The sequence below is a fragment of the Rana temporaria genome, chromosome 1 (assembly GCF_905171775.1).
Source record: "Rana temporaria chromosome 1, aRanTem1.1, whole genome shotgun sequence".
NCBI lineage: Eukaryota > Metazoa > Chordata > Amphibia > Anura > Ranidae > Rana > Rana temporaria.
In genome coordinates, this window is record NC_053489.1 from 248,341,022 (window position 1) to 248,360,403 (window position 19,382).

The 19,382-nt window shown below is 42.6% G+C and overlaps 1 protein-coding gene across 2 annotated transcripts in view; it reads left to right on the forward strand.

Annotated features, from left to right (window-relative positions):
• The window catches only part of LOC120940357 (leukotriene B4 receptor 2-like), a 28,016-nt gene extending 11,003 nt beyond the window's left edge, over positions 1 to 17,013 (forward strand). For both annotated transcript variants that reach the window (XM_040353156.1, XM_040353165.1), the window contains one exon: positions 15,543 to 17,013. In XM_040353156.1, coding sequence (XP_040209090.1) covers positions 15,560 to 16,645 — 1,086 coding nt within the window. In that variant the 5' untranslated portion in view covers positions 15,543 to 15,559 and the 3' untranslated portion in view covers positions 16,646 to 17,013. The remainder of the gene's footprint in view (positions 1 to 15,542) is intronic.
• Positions 17,014 to 19,382: the final 2,369 nt, after the last annotated feature.

Sequence of the window (19,382 nt, forward strand, 5' to 3'; positions counted from 1 at the left end):
TACAGAACTATATTTGATGCAATTTTCCACGGAATTACTGTGAAGACTTTGAACTCTATCACCCACCAGTCTGGTCCATTGCTGTATATACATGGTCATTTATTTGCACAGATTGTTTGCACTTTTTATGCACATAGTGGTTTCTACCATTATTTACATTTCCACATTAAGTGGGTTATTGTATTTATTCTTCTCAGCGCCGCATTTATTTTTGTTTATATAAATAAATAGAACCACAGAGAATAGCACACACATACAAAAATACAAAAGGAGTAACTTTAAAATCACATCATATGGCCATACCATGCTTAAGCCCACCACTGCGCCATAGTACCCCATTTTCAGTGGGTCCTACACTATTCACTATGTTATAAATAGTGTAGGACCCACTGAAAATGGGGAACTTTGGTGCAGTGGTGGGCTTAAGCATTGTATGGCCATATGATGTGAATAAATCCCTATATTTGGGTGGCACTGAATAGTGGCACTGATGAGTGGCACTGATGGGTGGCACTGATGGGAAATGATAGGTGGCACTGATAGGTGGCACTGTTAGGTAACACTGATGAGTGGCACTGGTAGGTGACACTGATTGGTGGCACTGATGGATAGCACTGTGGGCACTGATGGGTGGCACTGTGGGCACTGATGGGTGGCACTGTGGGCACTGTAAGTGGAGCTGGTGGGCACTGGTAGGCGGCACTGTTGTGCACTGGTAAATGGCACTGGCAGGTGGAGCAGGTGGCACAGATGAGCATCGGTCCCAGTCTCCTTGATCGGGACCGATGTCCGTCTAACAGCCTCCGGTGACTGAAAATTGCAGATTACCGACTCTGTTTACATCACATGATCAGCTGTCATTGGCTGACAGCTGATCATGTGGTAATGGCTTGGGATCTCTCGAGCACGGGAGGACATCCAGGAAAGCCCTCCCGGCAAATTAGGTCTGCGCTGTAGCCGTCTTTCGGCTATAGCGCGGAGCTGAAGTAGTTAATCAATGTCTTTATCTTACTTTCTGTTGTATCTGCAGAACAGGAAGGGAAGATAAATCTCCCCATTGTGACTCAGGGGATAAATAGCTGCTATTTCCTACTCTGTCCAAATGAAGAATAAGGTTTAGGAGTTATATACAGTGGAACCTTGGATTATGAGCATAATCCGTTCCAGAAGAATGCTCGTAATCCAAAGCACTCGCATATTAAAGAAAGTTTCCCCATGGAAGTCAATGGAAACAAAAATAATTTGTTCCGCATTGACTTCAATGGCATGCAATACTGCATGTGGCCAGATGTGGGGGGTGCCGGAGAGCCTCGGGAACACTCGGAAAGGCCAGAGGACAGCTCGGCTGACCTTGGAAACCCTCGGAAAGGCTCGGAAACACCCGGGAATGGAGTATTTTCTAGTATTTTCGACCATTTTCGACGCCCCTCAGGCCAAATGTGGTACTACAAACCCTATTAGCTTGAATTCTGCTAGTTTTGCAAGACAACACTCGCAAACCGAGTCAGAATTTAAAAAAAAAGTTGCTCGTCTTTCAAAATGCTCGTTAAAAGCATTATTCGTAAACAGAGGTTCCACTTTATACTTTAATATTATAAAAGCCCCATGATAAGGGAGTCTTGGGGAAAAAAAAGTATACGAGTGAGAAATGCTGTCAAATTGTTAAAAACAACAATATTTCCTATGCCAGGAAAAAAATGAATACTTTTTTTATCTTTATTTTTTAATACAGAGCAGCTTTTTTATTCAAAGCACATATATAGCTTCCAGATGTCTTATAAAATGAAAATCAATGCCAAAAGTTAGCCAGTATCACTCCATAGTTTCTAAACACAAAATCACAGATTTTCTTAAAACAATATACAGTATTACTTACATTTAATAAGGCATGATTGTATATGTATATAACTACCAGGTTCCCTTATGCAGTTGGCATTTAGAACACAACCTCAGTCTTGTAGGATACATATTCTTGCCACCTTGATCTCAGGAATGACTCACACACTTGACAGTAGACTTCTTTACCATACAAAGCTTTGTTTCAGGAACAGCAAAAATGTAGGTAGTAACACAAGACACTCTTTTGGTGCTTATCTGGTGCAACTCAGTCCAATCATGAGGTCCAGTCCCAGAGACTCTACACATAACTTAAGCTGGCCATACATGCAGAGGCGGCTCTTTAATTAGGCAAATTAGGTGGTCGCCTAAGGCCTCGCAATCACAGGGGCCTCACGGCCGCCTAACTTGCCCAATGCATTACCCCAGTTTTGAGGGACAGGGGACCTTAACGCTGCTGTGCTCAGGCAGCGTTATGAGCCCTGACTCAGGAGCGGGGGCTACCAGCGTCCCTAACAACCAGTGAATATCGGTGACACCACCCCTTGTGAGGTCAAGGACCCAGCATGCCCTCAGTCAGTGTCGTCACAAGGCGGGTTCACCAAGTTACATCACCGGGTGGCCCCCGCCCCTTAGTTATTAAAGAGCAGGATCTGGGGGCCACCTTGTTAAAGGAGGCTTCCAGATTCCGATAAGCCCTTTGCCCACAGACCCCCACAACCACCGGCCAGGGTTGTGGGGAAGAGGCTCTTGTCCTTGAATTATTTTTCCCATCATGGGTGTGAGTGGGGGCCCCATGTCAAGTTTTGCCTAAGGCCTCACAAAGCCTAGAGCCGCCTCTGCATACATGTATTGGAATCAGGGATGGACTGACCATTGGGACTACAGGGAGTTTCCCGGTGGGCCAATGGCTCAGTGGGCTGGCTTCAGTGACAGCAAACCGCCACCCCCCCCTCCACTCCTCTCCCTTCCCAAAGCACTCACCTCCTCTCCCTCCCTGCAGCGCTCACCTGGGGGGAACAGAGAAGCAGGGGGGCGACAGAGGAGCATGGGGGAGGGGACAAACAGCTGGCTCAACAGCTATGGCCTGGAAGTTTTGCATCTTCTGCCTAATCTTGTCCCATAAGGGGGGGCACCGAACTGATTTTTTGCCCCGGGTGAAATAATGTCTAGCTTCCCCACTGGTACTGCCTATAAGAGTACCAGTACCAGCCGTTCTACTCTAATAAAGTAGAACAGCTAGTGGCTAGTTAAGGGGGAGAGCGGGCTTGGGTGGCAAGGGGGTTGTTCGGCCGCCATGGAAGAGACCTGTCAAAGTGGGCCAGTCTGCATGAAGTCTAGGGCCACATTTTTGTCCCAGTCCAGCCCTGATTGGAATTCAGCTGGTTCAGCAGAGACTGGATACATTTAGATACTTGTGCGGCCACTGTGGTATAACGGAAGTCAATCTACTGATCGACTTCTGCTCCACCGCCCTGTCGCTATAATTTCGCCTGATCAGTGCCGCAGGCAATAGGCTGATGGCGGGGAAGTCTTCCTGCTGTTAGAATACAATGACATGGTGGGGAGGATTCTTGCATCTACAACAAATGTGTGGATGGGGGAATCAGGTCTGTTATTTTTGTTCAAACTCCTGATCCATATATGGCCAGCTTTAGGTCTCATGCCATAAAATAATTGTTGGATGAACGGACCTCTCTCTAGGCTCTTAACTAGGATTCCTCCTGAGGTTGCTCGGGGTTCTTTGAGCTGTGGCTGAGTGACATCCCATCGTGTCAGAGCCTGCAGAATGACACTGATGATCTTTTTAGCCTTTTTTAAGGGTAGCATTCTGAACATCACTGCAAAGGAAGCATTGTTCCCACTGTCCACCAATGTAAAGCTCCTCCTTCCCACTGACCCCAATGAATTAATTATAGAAGAGAAGCATTAAAGAGGAAGCAAACCCTTCACTTTAAAAAAAAAAAACCTGCAAGAGAAAGGTATAATGAGCTAGTATGCACAACATACTAGCTCATTATGTGTCACTTACCTGCGATCAAAGCCCCCAAAGTCCTCCTCCATCCCATCCACCGCCGCCGCCATGTCCCCTCATCGCTTCTTCCTGTTATCCCCGCTCCGGCGCTGTGATTGGCCGGAGCGGCGACGACGTCACTCCCATGCATACGCGCGGGACCGGCAGTTCCCCGTGCATACGTAAAAATCCGCCATTAACCCCATTAATGGCATTAAGAAAAACGGCACGCTCAGTGCGCCTGCGCCGTTGTCTACGGCGCGCATGCGCCATAGACATCGGCGCTCATCTCAATTGTAAATATCTCCTAAACCGTGCAGGTTTAGGAGATATTTCTTGCACCTACAGGTAAGCCTTAATCTAAGCTTACCTGTAGGTGTAGGTGTAAGATGTGTGGTTGGGTTTACAACCACTTTAAAGTTGTGTAAGGCTGCTTTAGACTTCTCTGTCATATGTGACAGAGCTATAATTCTGGTGGAATGCAGCCATCCACAGCTGGATATTGTCAGAACACTGTGGGGGTTATTTACTAAAAGCAAATCCACGTTGCACTACAAGTGCAAACTACAAGTGCAAAGTGCTCTTGAAATTGCACTTGGAAGTTCAGTCGCTGTAGATCTGAGGGGGACATGCAAGGAAAATAAAAAGCAGCATTTTAGCTTGCACATGATTGGATAAGAAAATCAGCAGAGCTTCCCCTCATTTCAGATCTACCCCTCAGATTTACAGCAACTGAACTTCCAAGTGCACTTTCAGTGTAATTTCAAGTGTACTTGTAGTTTGCACTTGTAGTGCAAAGTGGCTTTGCCTTTAGTAAACAACCCCCTGTGACTTCAGTAGTCCAGCATTTTGCTGCACTTGCATTCTTCATTAAAGAGAGATCTTCCTGAAATCCATAATGACATCCATACAACATCTGTGCCCTATCCACTTATTGGTGTTGCCCAATCTTAGGACAGGGCTTCCTTTGAGAAGTTCTGCCTTGACAACTGCACATTGCTGTATTATAAGTGGAAACCCATCTAAATCCTTACACAACAAAAGCACAAATGGAAAAGTACATGTATGTCTTACAGTCATAGGCGTGCGCAGGGGGTGTGCCGGGTGTGCTGGGCACACCCTAATCACCGCTTGAGGATCAGATTCCCCCTGCTGATATTGCACCAATGCCTCCAAAAACAATTAAAAAAAATAAAAAGATTGAAATTTTAAAAATAAAAAGCTACTGACACTGTCCATGGCCCCACTGACACCAACCTCTGGCTCTACTAATAAGTCCACTTCTCTACTGACATGTCCATGTTTTAATACATTTGGGGCAATAGGCTGCGCACACCTATGCTTACAGTACAATTCTCCCAGCTCCTTTCTCTACATAGACACTCAATGATACTCATTGATCAGCACTAGAACACTTTGTAAATTGTGTTTGCACAGACAACACATTTGCACTTTATATAATTTTCAAAAATATTTTTATATTGAATTTTGTCACATCGCTATCACATAGCAGCGCCAATTCAGCCATATACTTTACTCTTAAGAAGAAAAAGTAAATGATCCAATAGGAAAAGGTTACCAATGTCTTAGATGTTCCCACACTTTGGGGAGATTTCCTCTCATTTCCTGTTCCATCTCCACGACTGGAAATGTAGAGAAAATCTCCCCAGCCAGGCACAAACAGGGAAAAAAAATGACCAGTGTTTTCCAAACCCTTATTACACCTAAAATAATCTTTTGAATTTTTCTACATACGATTTAAAGGTATATATTAAAGCGGAGTTCCACTAAAAAATGGAACTTCCGCTTTTCAGATTACCCCCTCTGGTGTCACATTTGGCACCTTTCAGGGGGAGGCGGGAGCAGATACCTGTCTAATACAGGTATTTTGCACCCACTTCCGGGCATAGATACCCGAGCCACCCACGGATATCTACGCCATTTTTGGCACCTTCTCCGTTGCCCACCGCTGTCCTCTGGGAGACACACAGGTCCCAGAAGACAGCAGGGACCAGTGGTATCGTGCAACGTGAGTTGCATATGCGCAGTAGGGAACCAGGAAGTGAAGCCGCAAGTCTTCACTTCCTGATTCCCGTACCGAAGATGGCGGCGGCAGCACCCGAGAGCCAAGGGAGAGATCGGCTTCGGGTGCCGACATTGGACAGGTTGGACATTGGTGCTGGACAGGTAAGTGTCCTTATTTTAAAAGTCAGCAGCTGCAGTATTTGTAGCTGCTGACTTAAAAAAAAATGGCGGAGCTCGGTTTTAAATACAGTGGGGTAGATTCAGATAGAAGATACGACGGCGTATCTCCAGATATGCTGTTGTATCTCTGAGTCCGGCCGGTCGTATCTATGCACCTGATTAATAGAATCAGTTACGCATAGATTTCCCTAAGATCCGACCGGCGTAAGTGTTTTACACCGTCGTATCTTAGGCTGCATATTTACGCTAGCCGCTAGGTGGCGCTTCCATAGATTTACGTGAGGAATATGCAAATGAGCTAGATACGCCGATTCAGAAACGTACGTCCGGCGCATTTTTTACGTCGTTTACGTTAGACTTTTTCCGGCGTATAGTTACCCCTGCTATATGAGGTGTATCCTATGTTAAGTATGGACGTCGTTCCCGCGTTTGTGTGAGTCGTTCGCGAATAGGGCTGGACGTAATTTACGTTCACGTCGAAAGCAATGACGATTTGCGGCGGAATTTCGAGCATGTGCACTGGGATTTTTTTGTCAAATACGTGGGGTCACAGTAAATTTTAATAAAACACGCCCACACCATCCACATTTAAATTACGCAGGCTTACGCCGGACCACATACGTTACGCCACTGTAACATAGGGCACAAGTTCTTTCTGAATACGGAACTTGCGCCCTAAATTACGCCGGCGTAACGTATCTGAGATACGTTACGCTGCGCGGATAGATACTCCATTGTATCTGAATCCGGCCCAGTGTTTATTAATAAATAAATCTTTTTTTTGTTTTTTTATTTCCCTTTCACATGATTGGGTATGCAAAGTGAATACATTTTCTCTGTATTCAATAACATTCGCTTTGCAAAGTGAATATTCATTTGCTATGTAAACACCTCTATCCCTTTAGCGTGATTTAGATTCGTCAGTTTTACACTTTAAAAATAAATAAAATTGAAAGCAGCTGCTTACACAGATAAAACCACTGTCATATCCATTGGAAAATACCAGTCCAGTGATGTTTCTCAATACTATGTGGGAAACATATGTTAAAGTGAATGCTAATAAAAAGAAAGAACTGTCCTGTGTTAATGCATCGCTAAAACTGCACATTTTTTTTTAGCTTTTATTAGTAGAGGCTGAAAGGAACTACTGTAAAGGATCTGATTTTTAAAAGAAATGAAGTACAGTGGAACCTTGGATTATGAGGATAATCCGTTCCAGGAGAATGCTTGTAATCCAAAGCATTCACATATCAAAGCGAGTTTCCCCATAGAAGTCAATGGAAACTAAGATAATTTGTTCTGCATTGACTTCTATGGCATGCAATACCGCATGTGGACCGAGGTGGGGAGGCACCGGAGAGTTAAGGAAATACTCTGGGACAGCTCGGCTGATCTCAAAAACCCCCGGAAAGGTTCGGAAACACTCGGGAATGGAGTGTCACCGGCCTCTGGCCAAATGTGGTACTGCACAGCCCATTAGCTTGAATTCTGCTTGTTTTGCGAGACAACACTCGCAAACCGAGTCAGAATAAAAAAAAAAAGTTGCTTGTTATTTAAAAACGCTCGTTAACCGCGTTACTCGTAAATCAAGGTTCCACTGTAATCTATTTTTCCCAATACTGCTACTGTATATACTGCTGGATTAAATGTTTCTCCACAAAGATAAATGAAAGTATTTGACTATAGCACGGTTGCATACCTGTGACTTTCGACCTTCACATTTAGGAGCAAATATGCTATTAAAGTTTTGTAGATTACATCTGGCTAGCTGCTACTTTTTTTTTTTTTTTCGTTCAGCCAATAACAAAAAAAAGACTACTACGCGGGTACAGACAGATGGAAATTCCGACAACAAAACCATGAATTTTTTTCCGATGGAATGTTGGTTCAAACTTGTGTTGCATACACACGGTCACACAAATGTTGTCTGAAATTCCGGATGTCAAGAACGCGATCATGTACAAGACGTAAGACGAGCCGAAAAAAAATGAAGTTCAATCGGCAGTGCGGCTCTATTGCTTGATTCCGAGCATGCGTGGATTTTTGTGCGTCGGGATTGCACACAGACGATCAGAATTTTTGTTGTCGGAAAGTTTGAGAACTTGCTCTTAAATTTTTGTTGTCGGAAATTCCGACAGCAAATGTCCAATGGAGCCTACACACCTTTCCGTCAAAAAGCTCATATCGAATATTTGTTGTCGGAATTTCCGATCGTGTGTACGCGGCATAACAGATTCCTCCATCCACACATACAAGTTGGATGAAGAAATCCCCCCCCCACTAGGAAATTGTATTCTGACAGTGAGAAATTCAGACAAAGAAAACAAAGAAAAATAAACATTTAGAAGGGAAATCGAAGGAAAAGGTAAGTGAACCAACAATGTACTAGCTTAAAGGAACCTATTTAGAAAATAAAAAACGAACCTTTACAACCCATTTAATTAGCCATATCAGGAAGACATTCAAAGTCACATGAGAAAAGCAGTCATCAGAAGCTGTAGTGGGCTGGATATGCCTTAGATGATCTCACACTGAAGACGTGCAATTATGAATACAGTTACATGCCAGGAAGTGCATTGCGAAATATCATGAACAATTCAAAGCAATAGGTAGATTTTTTTTTTTTTTCACAAGATGAAATATATTCCATATACAAAGGCAATGCTTTACTTTTAAATACAGTACTTGTCCACTATGTGCCTATAATTAGGAATAATGGTCCACATAAGATAATATGACAAATGGGAAGTACCTAACTTTTCAGATCATATGTTTTTTTGGCTACCAGAAAACTGTGGTTATTGAATGCATCATTAGAAACTAGAGGGTCTATTGTTTTTACTCAGATATGCTCTCTGATGGGCGCATTCAACAAAAAATAAAAAAAGATCAGCCAATCACAACCATGAAACAGAGCCTGATCTAATGTAATGAGCAAATCTGACTACCCAATGTAGAAATAAGGGGCCAGATTCACAGTACAAGTACGCCGGTGTATCTACTGATACACCGGCGTACTTTCAAATTTGCTGCGTCGTATCTTTAGTTTGAATCCTCAAACCAAGATATGACGGCTTTTGGCTGCGATCCGACAGGCGTACGGCTTCGTACGCCTTCGGATCGTAGGTGCAATACTTCGGCGCCCGCTGGGTGGAGTTTGCGTCGTTTTCCGTGTCGGGTATGCTAATTAGCATTTTCCGTCGATCCACGAAGGTACGCGTGGCCGTCGCATTCTCTTACGTCGTCGCTAGTCGGCTTTTCCCGGCGTATAGTTAGAGCTGCTATTTTGTGGCCTATATTTAGACTTGCCATGATAAAGTATGGCCGTCGTTCCCGCTTCGATTTTACATTTTTTTTTTTTGCGTAAGTCGTCCGTGAATAGGAAAGGACGTAACTCACTTCGACGTTCAAAAAATGACGTCAGTGCGACATCATTTCGCGCAAAGCACGGCGGGAAATTTCAAAATGGAGAATGCGCAGTACGTTCGGTGCGGGAACGCGCCTAATTTAAATGATCCACGCCCCCTACCCGGATCATTTGAATTAGGCGGGCTTGCGCCGGAGGGATTTACGCTTCGCCGCCGCAACTTTACAGGCAAGTGCTTTGTGAATCAAGCACTTGCCTGTAAAACTTGCGGCGGTGTAACGTAAATGCAATACGTTACGCCGCCGTAACTGTACCTGAATATGGCCCTTGGTATTTTAAAACAAGACAACACATTTATAAGATTATTTTCATCAACCTGATGTGCTCCATGTATCATTAATAAAACAAAAAACAAACAAAAAAACAATGAAATAGCACATACTTTTCTATATTATTGTTACAAAAAAAGATGGTAGTCTCCAAATAAATGAGAGTATTGCTGAAGAGAGTTGGTATAAGCTCTAATGAGAATTGTTCTGTCTCAAATGTCATTTTTTGCAAGAAATATACCTCCTGGGATAGGGAAGTAGAATCCATTGCAGTTTAATCCAGGTTTATGCATGCAAAGGAAGTTTTTTTTTCTGGGTTTCTTGAATGTAAAGCTTACCCCTGAAGGAGCTACAGTACTGATGTTTGAGCCACCTGCAGTACATCTTCTATGAATGAATCTATAAATGGAGGGTGGGCAGATAATTGAAAGGTCTGTCATTCATAGATTCTGTTTTATTCAGAATCATAGAAGATGTAGAATGGTTTCTATGAATGGGGTAGTTGGGCAGAAAGGGCATAGTCGGGCTCTCTGTAACATCCCCTTAATTGTAATAACCCCCATTGCACCATGTCTGCCTATGTAAACAAGGCCGATCACCTTTCTATGAGAAGGGAAGGTTGTGATCCTGTGTTCTTGCAAAGCAGGAACATGGATCTCTGCCTTCCCATAGTACAAGCACCTCACACAGTGTGCACGAGCAAAGGTTAGGCACACAGTTAACCCCTTTATCGCCCCTGATGTTAACCCCCTCCCTGCCAGTGTCATTAGTACAGTGACAGGGCATATTTTTAGCACTGATCACTGTATAAGTGTCACTGGTCCCCAAAAAGTGTCAGATAGGTGCCCGATTTGTCCGCCACAATGTGGCAGTCCTAATATAAGTCGCTAATCGCCGCCATTACTAGTCAAAAAAAAAAATGCCATAAATCTATCCCATAGTTTGTAGACTCTATAACTTTTGCGCAAACCAATCAATATACGCTTATTGTGATTTTTTTTTTTTTTTTTTTTTTTACCAAAAACATGTAGTAGAATACATATTGGCCTAAATTCATGAAAAAAAAAATCATTATTTTATTTGATATGTTTTATTGCAGAATGTAAAAAAATATTGTTTTGTTTTTTTTTCAAAATTATCTGTCTTTTTTTTTTTTATAGAGCAAAAATTAAAAACTGCAGAGGTGATCAAATACCACCAAAAGAAAGCTCTATTTGTAGGGGGAAAAGGACATCGATTTTATTTGGGTATAACGTTGCACGACTGCAGAGTTGTCAGTTAACCACTTAACCCCCGGACCATATTGCTGGTCAAAGACCAAAACACTTTTTGCGATTCGGCACTGCATCACTTTAACTGACAATTGCGCGGTCATGCGACGTGGCTTTCAAACAAAATTGACGTTCTTTTTTTTCCCCCCAAATAGAGCTTTCTTTTGGTGGTATTTGATCACCTCTGCGATTTTTAGTTTTTGCGCTATAAACAAAAATAGAGTGACAATTTTGAAAAAAAATAATATTTTTTACTTTTTGCTAATATAAATATTCCCCAAAAATATATAAAAAAACATTATTTTTTCTCAGTTTAGGCCGATACGTATTCTTCTTCTACATATTTTTCGTAAAAAAAAATCGCAATAAACGTTTATTGGTTTGCGCAAAAGTTATAGCGTTTACAAAATAGGGGGTAGTTTTATGGCATTTTTATAAAAAATTTTTTTTTACTAGTAATGGCGGCGATCAGCGATTTTTTTTTTTTTTGGTACTGCGACATTATGGCGGACACTTTTGACACATTTTTGGGACCATTGGCATTTTTATAGCGATCAGTGCTATAAAAATGCATTGATTACTATAAAAATGCCACTGGCAGTGAAGGGGTTAACCACGAGGGAAGGGGTTAAGTATGTTCCCTGGGTGTGTTCTAACTGTAGGGGGGTGGCCTCACTAGGGGAAATGACTGACCGCTTTTAATACATTGTATGAACAGACGGTCAGGCATTTCTCCCCTGACAGGACGGGGAACTGTGTGCTTACACACACAGCTCCCGGTCCCCGCTCTGTAACAGTGCCGGGCACGAGCACGGGAGTCAGGGACCTAGTGGCAGCTTCAGGGAGCGACGTATAGCTACGTGCTCTCGCGCAGGGGAGCCGACCTGCCACCGTAAAACGACGGCGGCTGGTCGGGCAACCAGTTAAAGTAACACAGTGCCGTATCGCAAAAAATTACCTGGTAATGAAGGAGGGTAAACCTTCTGGAGGTCAAGTGGTTAATTTTAACACAAAAAATACTTGTAAAATGCGACATCAGTGGCCGTCTGATTAGAAGGCTACAGCTTAAAATGTTATGTACTGTTATACACATTTTAAATTATATTTTATATAGATAAACAGTGGAACCTTGGATTACGAGCATAATCCGTTCCAGGAGAATGCTTGTAATCTAAAACACTTGCATATCAAAGCGAATTTCCCCATAGAAGTCAATGGAAACAAAGATAAGTTGTTCCCCATTGACTTCTATAGCATGGACTGCCGTATGTGGCCAGAGATGGGGGAGTGCAGGAGAGCCTCAGAAATACTTGGCGACAGCTCGGCTGATCTCGGAAACACTCGGAAAGGTTTGGAAACAATCTGGAACGAACCGTTCCGAGTGTCACCGGCGCCCCCGCACCCCTGATCAAATCCGGTACTGCACACCCCATTAGCTTGAATTCTGCTTGTTTTGCGAGACAACTCTCACAAACCGAGTCAGGATTTAAAAAAAAAAGTTGCTCGTTATTCAAAACGCTTGTTAACCGCGTTTACTTATAAACCGAGGTTCCACTGTATATGATTTATGTGGTATTCTGTAGCACTGCTTCAGTGGAAACATTGTGAAATTTGGAACAAATCGGTCTATTCTTTTTATTCTAATATTTTTTGTATGGTTTGTGTTGCCTTTGTATAGCGCTGCTGTAGTAAAGGCATTGTAAACATTTAAGTGAAATTGATTGTAGACATACACATGCTTAGATTTTTGGACGACCGAACGTCCGTTTTTGTGGCATGCTAGTGTCATGTCGAAAGTGAAGAGGTTACTCACAATACCAATTTTTTTTTTTTTACGACAGAATAGGATGTCAGAAATGACGTAATGTGTTGAATAGTTTTGCATGTATTCTTTCATTTCCGAGCATGCGTAGTCTCGCTCTTATGATTTTTAAATGAAAATCAGACATTGAGTTCACATTCGACAAAAATTTTATAGTCTGCACATCCAGCTTTTGTCTGACGAAAAAGCGAAACCGGCTGTCGATAGCACCGTACTAACGATCCGAAAACAGACAGACAGCTCGTCGTACGAATTTTTCCATCTGATTTTTGTATCGTGTGTACGGGCCTTTAAATTATAGCTTACCTGATACTGAAAAGTCATTTATGTCTGGCATTATTTTAAGCCTATCACTTTAAGCAAATACAGCATGTAAGCAGATTCCAGTCAAGCTGCATATTTTTCTGATATCTAAGGAAAAGCCGGAAGCTACAATGTTTCACTCTTACTGTTTGCCTCATTAATGGCCCAGGCTAATTGCATTAATTCGTTCAATCATTCTGTGGTTAGGTGGACTTTAGCACCGGTTGAGTACTGCCATTTAACATTAAATTATAAAAGCAAATTCTAATGGAAAATTCCTATCTAGCTAGGAAGCAGCACTTTAAGCATGCCTGTTTATTTTCCAAGTGTTTTAGGCCACATGAAATAGATAGATAGATAGATAGATAGATAGATAGATAGATAGATAGATAGATAGATAGATTACACCACTGAATGTTTATTGCTTTACGATCATCCCTATAGTCTGTATAGGAAAGGAATTTATGATAATTTCATTAAAATGACTTACCGTATTTTCCGGCGTAAAAGACGACTCGGCGTATAAGACGACCCCCTAATTTTCCAGGAAAAATTTTGATTTTGGGATATACTCACTGTATAAGACTACCCCCTTCCTTCTAGTCTTTCTGGAAGCTGAGGGGGAGCCAGAACCGCTGACAGAAACAGGCTTTTTCAAATCTCACTGTGCCATTACATTACATTCCTTACTGTGCCATTATATTCCTCACTGTGCCATTACATTCCTCACTGTGCCATTACATTACATGCCCAGACTGTGCCATTACATTATATGCCCAGACTGTGCCATTACATTACATTCCCAGACAGTGCCATTACATGCCCAGACTGTGCCACTGTGCCATTACATGCCCCCACATTGCCACTGTGCCATTACATGCCCCCACATTGCCACTGTGCCATTACATGCCCCCACATTGCCACTGTGCCATTACATGCCCCCACATTGCCACTGTGCCATTACATGCCCCCACATTGCCATTGTGCCATTACATGCCCCCACATTGCCACTGTGCCATTACATGCCTGAACTTGTTGCCCCCCCCAGTGCAATAACACTCACTTTTTTTTCCCCCAGCGGTGACAGTCTCCATACGGCGAGTGCGAGCGTGAATGATTTCAAAGCCGCGCCTTCACTTCAGAGTGTTCTGTGATAGGCGGCACACAAATCTTCCCAGCAGCGCCTCTGTTCTGTTTCCGCCTATCACAGACGTCTTCTCATCTCGTCCGAGGATGAGAAGGCATCTGTGATAGGAGGAACACAGAACAGAGGCGCTGCTGGGAAGATTTTTGTTCCTCCTATCACAGAACACTCTGAAGAGAAGGCGCGGCTTTGAAATCATTCACGCTCGCGCTTGCCGTATGGAGACTGTCACCGCTGGGGAAAAAAAAGTGAGTACTGAGACCGTACCCGGCGTATAAGACGACCCCCGACTTTGGATGCATTTTTTTGCATCCAGAAAGTCGTCTTATACGCCGGAAAATACGGTAACATAATATTAAATTTACCGTTCTGATCAGTGTCAGACTTTGGGTTTTATGGCTCCCTCTGGCAAAATCTTAGTTCATTGCCTTCCCCATGTGAAAAACAGATTTTGGTATTCCTCATTGAAACCACTGTTACTAAATCTTGCATGCAATAAAGCAAGGGTCTCCAAACTGCGACCCGAGGGCCAGATATGGGGCACTATTCCTCCAACTGATATGAGGCACTATTCCTTCCACTGACACCAACAAGGGGGCACTATTTCTTCTACTAATATCAATGATGGGATACTATTCCTCCTACTGATAGGGGCCCTACTTCCTTCCACTGACCACCAACCCTGAGGCCACATTTATTCTCACTGGGGCTGGGTCCGGGGCATTTTCTGCCCCCCTCTGGCCACAATCCGGCCCTCCTAAAGTCTGAAGGACAATAAAGTGGCCCTTTGTTTAAAAAGTTTGGAGACCCCTGCAATAAAGGATCCTTGTGCCTGGAACACACTTCCACCCTCACTTACAGTATAGTATTTTCCCTTGTTTCAAAATGATGCTGCATTACAGTTACGAAATTACAATTGAAAACTGTAAATCCAGATGTCTAAATTAGCGCTATGACATCACTGCAGCTGAATAAATAAGCATTGTCACCTTAGAGGAAGTGTCTCTGAATATGCTTTTCTAGTATGATTTATCTGAAAGCAGGACACAAAGAATATAAAAGATTAACATTTTTGATATTACAGGAACATGTACAACAACATATTTGGTTTAACTGTATGAGTTTGAATACACGTAATGTTTAAAAATAATAAATAGTATCAGTATATATGCTATGTGTTTCTTCAGCTGTTTAATCCTCATCCACTTCTGTTTAGTTGTTTATTTATCTCAATTTTTCTATTCCATTTAGGTGGATCTGTTTCAAACATGGTCAGCTGCGTCAATACTTATAACAATGACACCATCCTCAGTTCTTCGGCTTCCCGCATCCCTGGTGCAATATTTCTGGGATTGGCGGCCATCTTGGGTTTACCTGGGAATACTTTTATTATCTGGAGCATTTTGTGGAAAATGAAAGGCCGGGAAAAGTCGGTGACCTGCATCCTAATCCTTAACCTGGCGGTGGCTGATGGGACAGTCCTTCTCCTTACTCCATTTTTTATCATATTTTTGGCCAAGAAGAGCTGGATATTTGGTAGACCTACCTGTAAAATTGCATACTACCTCTGTTGCCTTAACATGTATGCCAGCATTTTCATTATTGCTCTCATGAGCATGGACCGATTCTTAGCTGTTTTTCGACCCTACATGGCTCAGTCGCTTCGTAAACGAAATGTGGTGGTAAAGGTCCTCATAGTCGTATGGCTTCTAGCAGGGGCTTTGGCACTTCCAGCATTCGCTTTCAGGGAGGTGATAGACAACAAAGACATGAACTCTACGATATGTGAACCTTGCCATGCCAACCGAGCAGAGGCCATCTTTCATTACTCCTTTGAGACATTAGTGGCTTTCCTGCTTCCTTTTCCTGTGGTATGCTTTAGTTACATGCTTGTGTTAATTAAACTAAAATCAAGTCGCTTTGGACAACGGTCAAGGATAGAGAAACTGATTGCTGTCATCTTGTTGACTTTTGCCATCCTATGGCTTCCATATCATGTAGTCAATGCTATGCAGGTGGCTGCCAATCTCACCACTGGAAATATATCGGAGACTTTGGCAAAAGCAGCTAAAAAGAGCCGAGCTGGAGCCACCGCCTTAGCATTTTTCAGTGCGTGTGTCAATCCTTTGCTGTACGCCTTTGCTGCTTCTGATTTATTTAGGGTGTTTGGAGTGGGATTTGTAGCCAAGCTGCTGGAGGGAACTGTGGCAGAAATACAAAAACGGGTTAAATCTCAACGTGAGCTTGTAAAAGGTCTTGTGAGAGTTGGAAGTCGGGCTGAGTCAGTGGAGCTTGAAGAGAAAAATGGGATAAAATTAGAACCAATGAATGGTGACTGTCCATGTAAAAGTTAGCCGTATCAGCTAGAAAGACGGGCCTTAAAAAATAGTGCAGTATTAAATGTATTTAAACTTTATAAATTCCCTCAGTTAGTCAGGATGGAATAGTACTACGTAAGCATAACACGTTCTCCTAAGCAGTTCTAGGATAACTTTATTGTTTGGAGAGAAGAACTGCTTTTGAGGGATGGTAAAGTTAACACATATGAATCCAGGAATGTTATTGACAGTCTCCAGAACATTCCATCAAATGAAGGAACACTGGTCATATATCCAAGGAAGAACTGACACCCACCGATAAATAATTCACAGCATGTAAAACCGAGAGTGCATTTTCTGTACAACTTACTCAATAACATAACATTTCAGCAGTTAAACGCAAATTCAGTTTTCAGAGATTTCATTTCATTATATATTACCGTACACACAATGGGCCAGATTCATAAAGACTTGCGACGGGCGTATCAGTAGATACGCCGTCGTAAGTCCGAATCCGCGCCATCGCAACTTTAAGCTTATGCTCAAACTGAGATACGCTTAAATGTTGCTAACATGCGGCCGGCGTAAGTCTCCTACGCCGTCGTATCCTTACTGCATATTTACGCTGGCCGCTAGGGGCGTGTACGCTGATTTACGCCTAGAATATGTAAATCAGCTAGATACGCCTATTCACGAACATACGCCCGGCCGTCGCAGTAAACATACGCCGTTTACGTAAGGGGTTTTCAGGCATAAAGATAAACCACCAAAAACATGGGGCAGCCAATATTAAGTATGGACGTCAGAACCGCGTCAAATTTTACTTTGTTTGCATAACTCGTCCGTGAATGGGGCTGGCCGTGATTTACGTTCACGTCGAAAGCATGACGATTTGCCGACGTTATTTGGAGCATGCGCACTGGGATACGTACACGCTCCAGTTTTAGTAAATCAACCCCCATGATTTTCCCAATGATTTAACCATTTCATCACTGACTGTTTGTGAAACGTGGGGTACCTTGGCAGTAAGCGTGTTACTTCCTGTTGCGGGAACAAATACAATATAATGTTTGCAGTGTTAGGCTAGCCATACATTATACAATTATTAGATTGACCAAAACCATATACGGTAATATAAGGTAAAATCTAAACACTTTTAATTTGTATGCAATCAGGCAGGCCCTAGTACTATACAGTTGAAGGAAAATCTAAAGGAAATCGAATAAGAAAATTGTATGGTGTATGGCCAGCTTTAACCACTAGCTCACAGCGCACTGTAGCTTTACTGCTACAGTGTGGGCCGGCTGCATAGAATCATGTATATATACAGAATTCTGCTTTTTCGGTTGGGGGTGCGTGCGTCGCCCGCGCGCCAGCTGTGCTGTGATTAGTCAAAGCACACACCGATCAGCAGGTGCTGGTGTTCATTCATTGGTCGGCACCCGCTGATCGGCGAACAGAAAGACAGGACAGAGCTCTGTCAATGTAAACAATATAAAGCTCTGTCCTGTCAGCGGGGATGTGCCGGATTTTGTTTCCCTGCAAAGTAAAACTGGCACATCCCTTAGTAAAAGTCCCACACAGTACACACATAAACACTGTTTAGGCACACCCATTGATCGCCCCTGATGTTAACCTCTTCCCAGCGAGTGTCATTTGTACAGTGACAGTGCATATTTTTAGCACTGATCACTGTATTCTTATAACTGGTTCCCACAAAGTGTCAGTTAGTGTCAGACTGCCAATCATACGATCACAGTCCCTCTATAAGTTGCCGATTGCTGCCATTACTAGTATAAAAATTAAAATAAATTGCAATATATATACAATAGTTTGCAGACTCTATAAAGTTTGCGTAAACCAATCAATATACGCTTATTGGGATTTTTTTTAACCAAAAATATGTAGAAGAATACTGTACATATTGGCTTAAATGTATGAAGAAACTTGATCTTTTATATATTTTTTATTGGATATGTTCTATAGCAGAAAGTAAAAAAAAAAAAAGTTTATTTTTTTTCAAAAATGTCAGTATTATTTTGTTTTATAGTGCAAAAAATAAAAAACACAGCAGTGATCAAATACTTCTAAAAAAAAAAGCTTTCTTTGTAGGGTTTGAGTACAGAGTTGCATGACTGCACAATTGTCAGATAAAATAACACAGTGCCAAAAAGCAAAAAACGGCCTGGTCATGAAGGGGGGTTAAATCTTCTGGAGGTCAAGTGGTTAATACAGTAAAAGCAATTGCATTATTATTTAGGGGATTTATATCTATTAAATGTGCTTGTACACTTGTGTGGTATGCTTGGCCAAGCTGTCAATTTTCAAAGCACCAGCAGACATTTGTACACTATATATTAAGCAGTGTTGATTTTTAGGACAGAAATTGGAACTAGTTATTATGAAATGTGCGTTAGTCAATAAACACTATGGGCCAGATTCACAGACGACTTACGCCGACTTATCTATTGATACGTGGCGTAAGTTCTGTGATGCGCCGTCGTATCTATGCGCCCTATTCAGGGAACAAGATACGCCCGAATTTTGCCAAGATACGACCGATGTAAGTCTCCTACGCCGTCGTATCTTGGGTGCATATTTACGCTGGCCGCAAGGGGCGCTTCCGTAGATTTACGCGTTGAATATGCAAATGACCTAGATACGCCGATTCACGAACGTACTTGCGCCCACTGCGCCGTTTACGTAAGGCTTACGTCCGGCGTAAAGTTACCCCTGATATATGAGGCGCAAGTAATGCAAAGTATGGACGTCG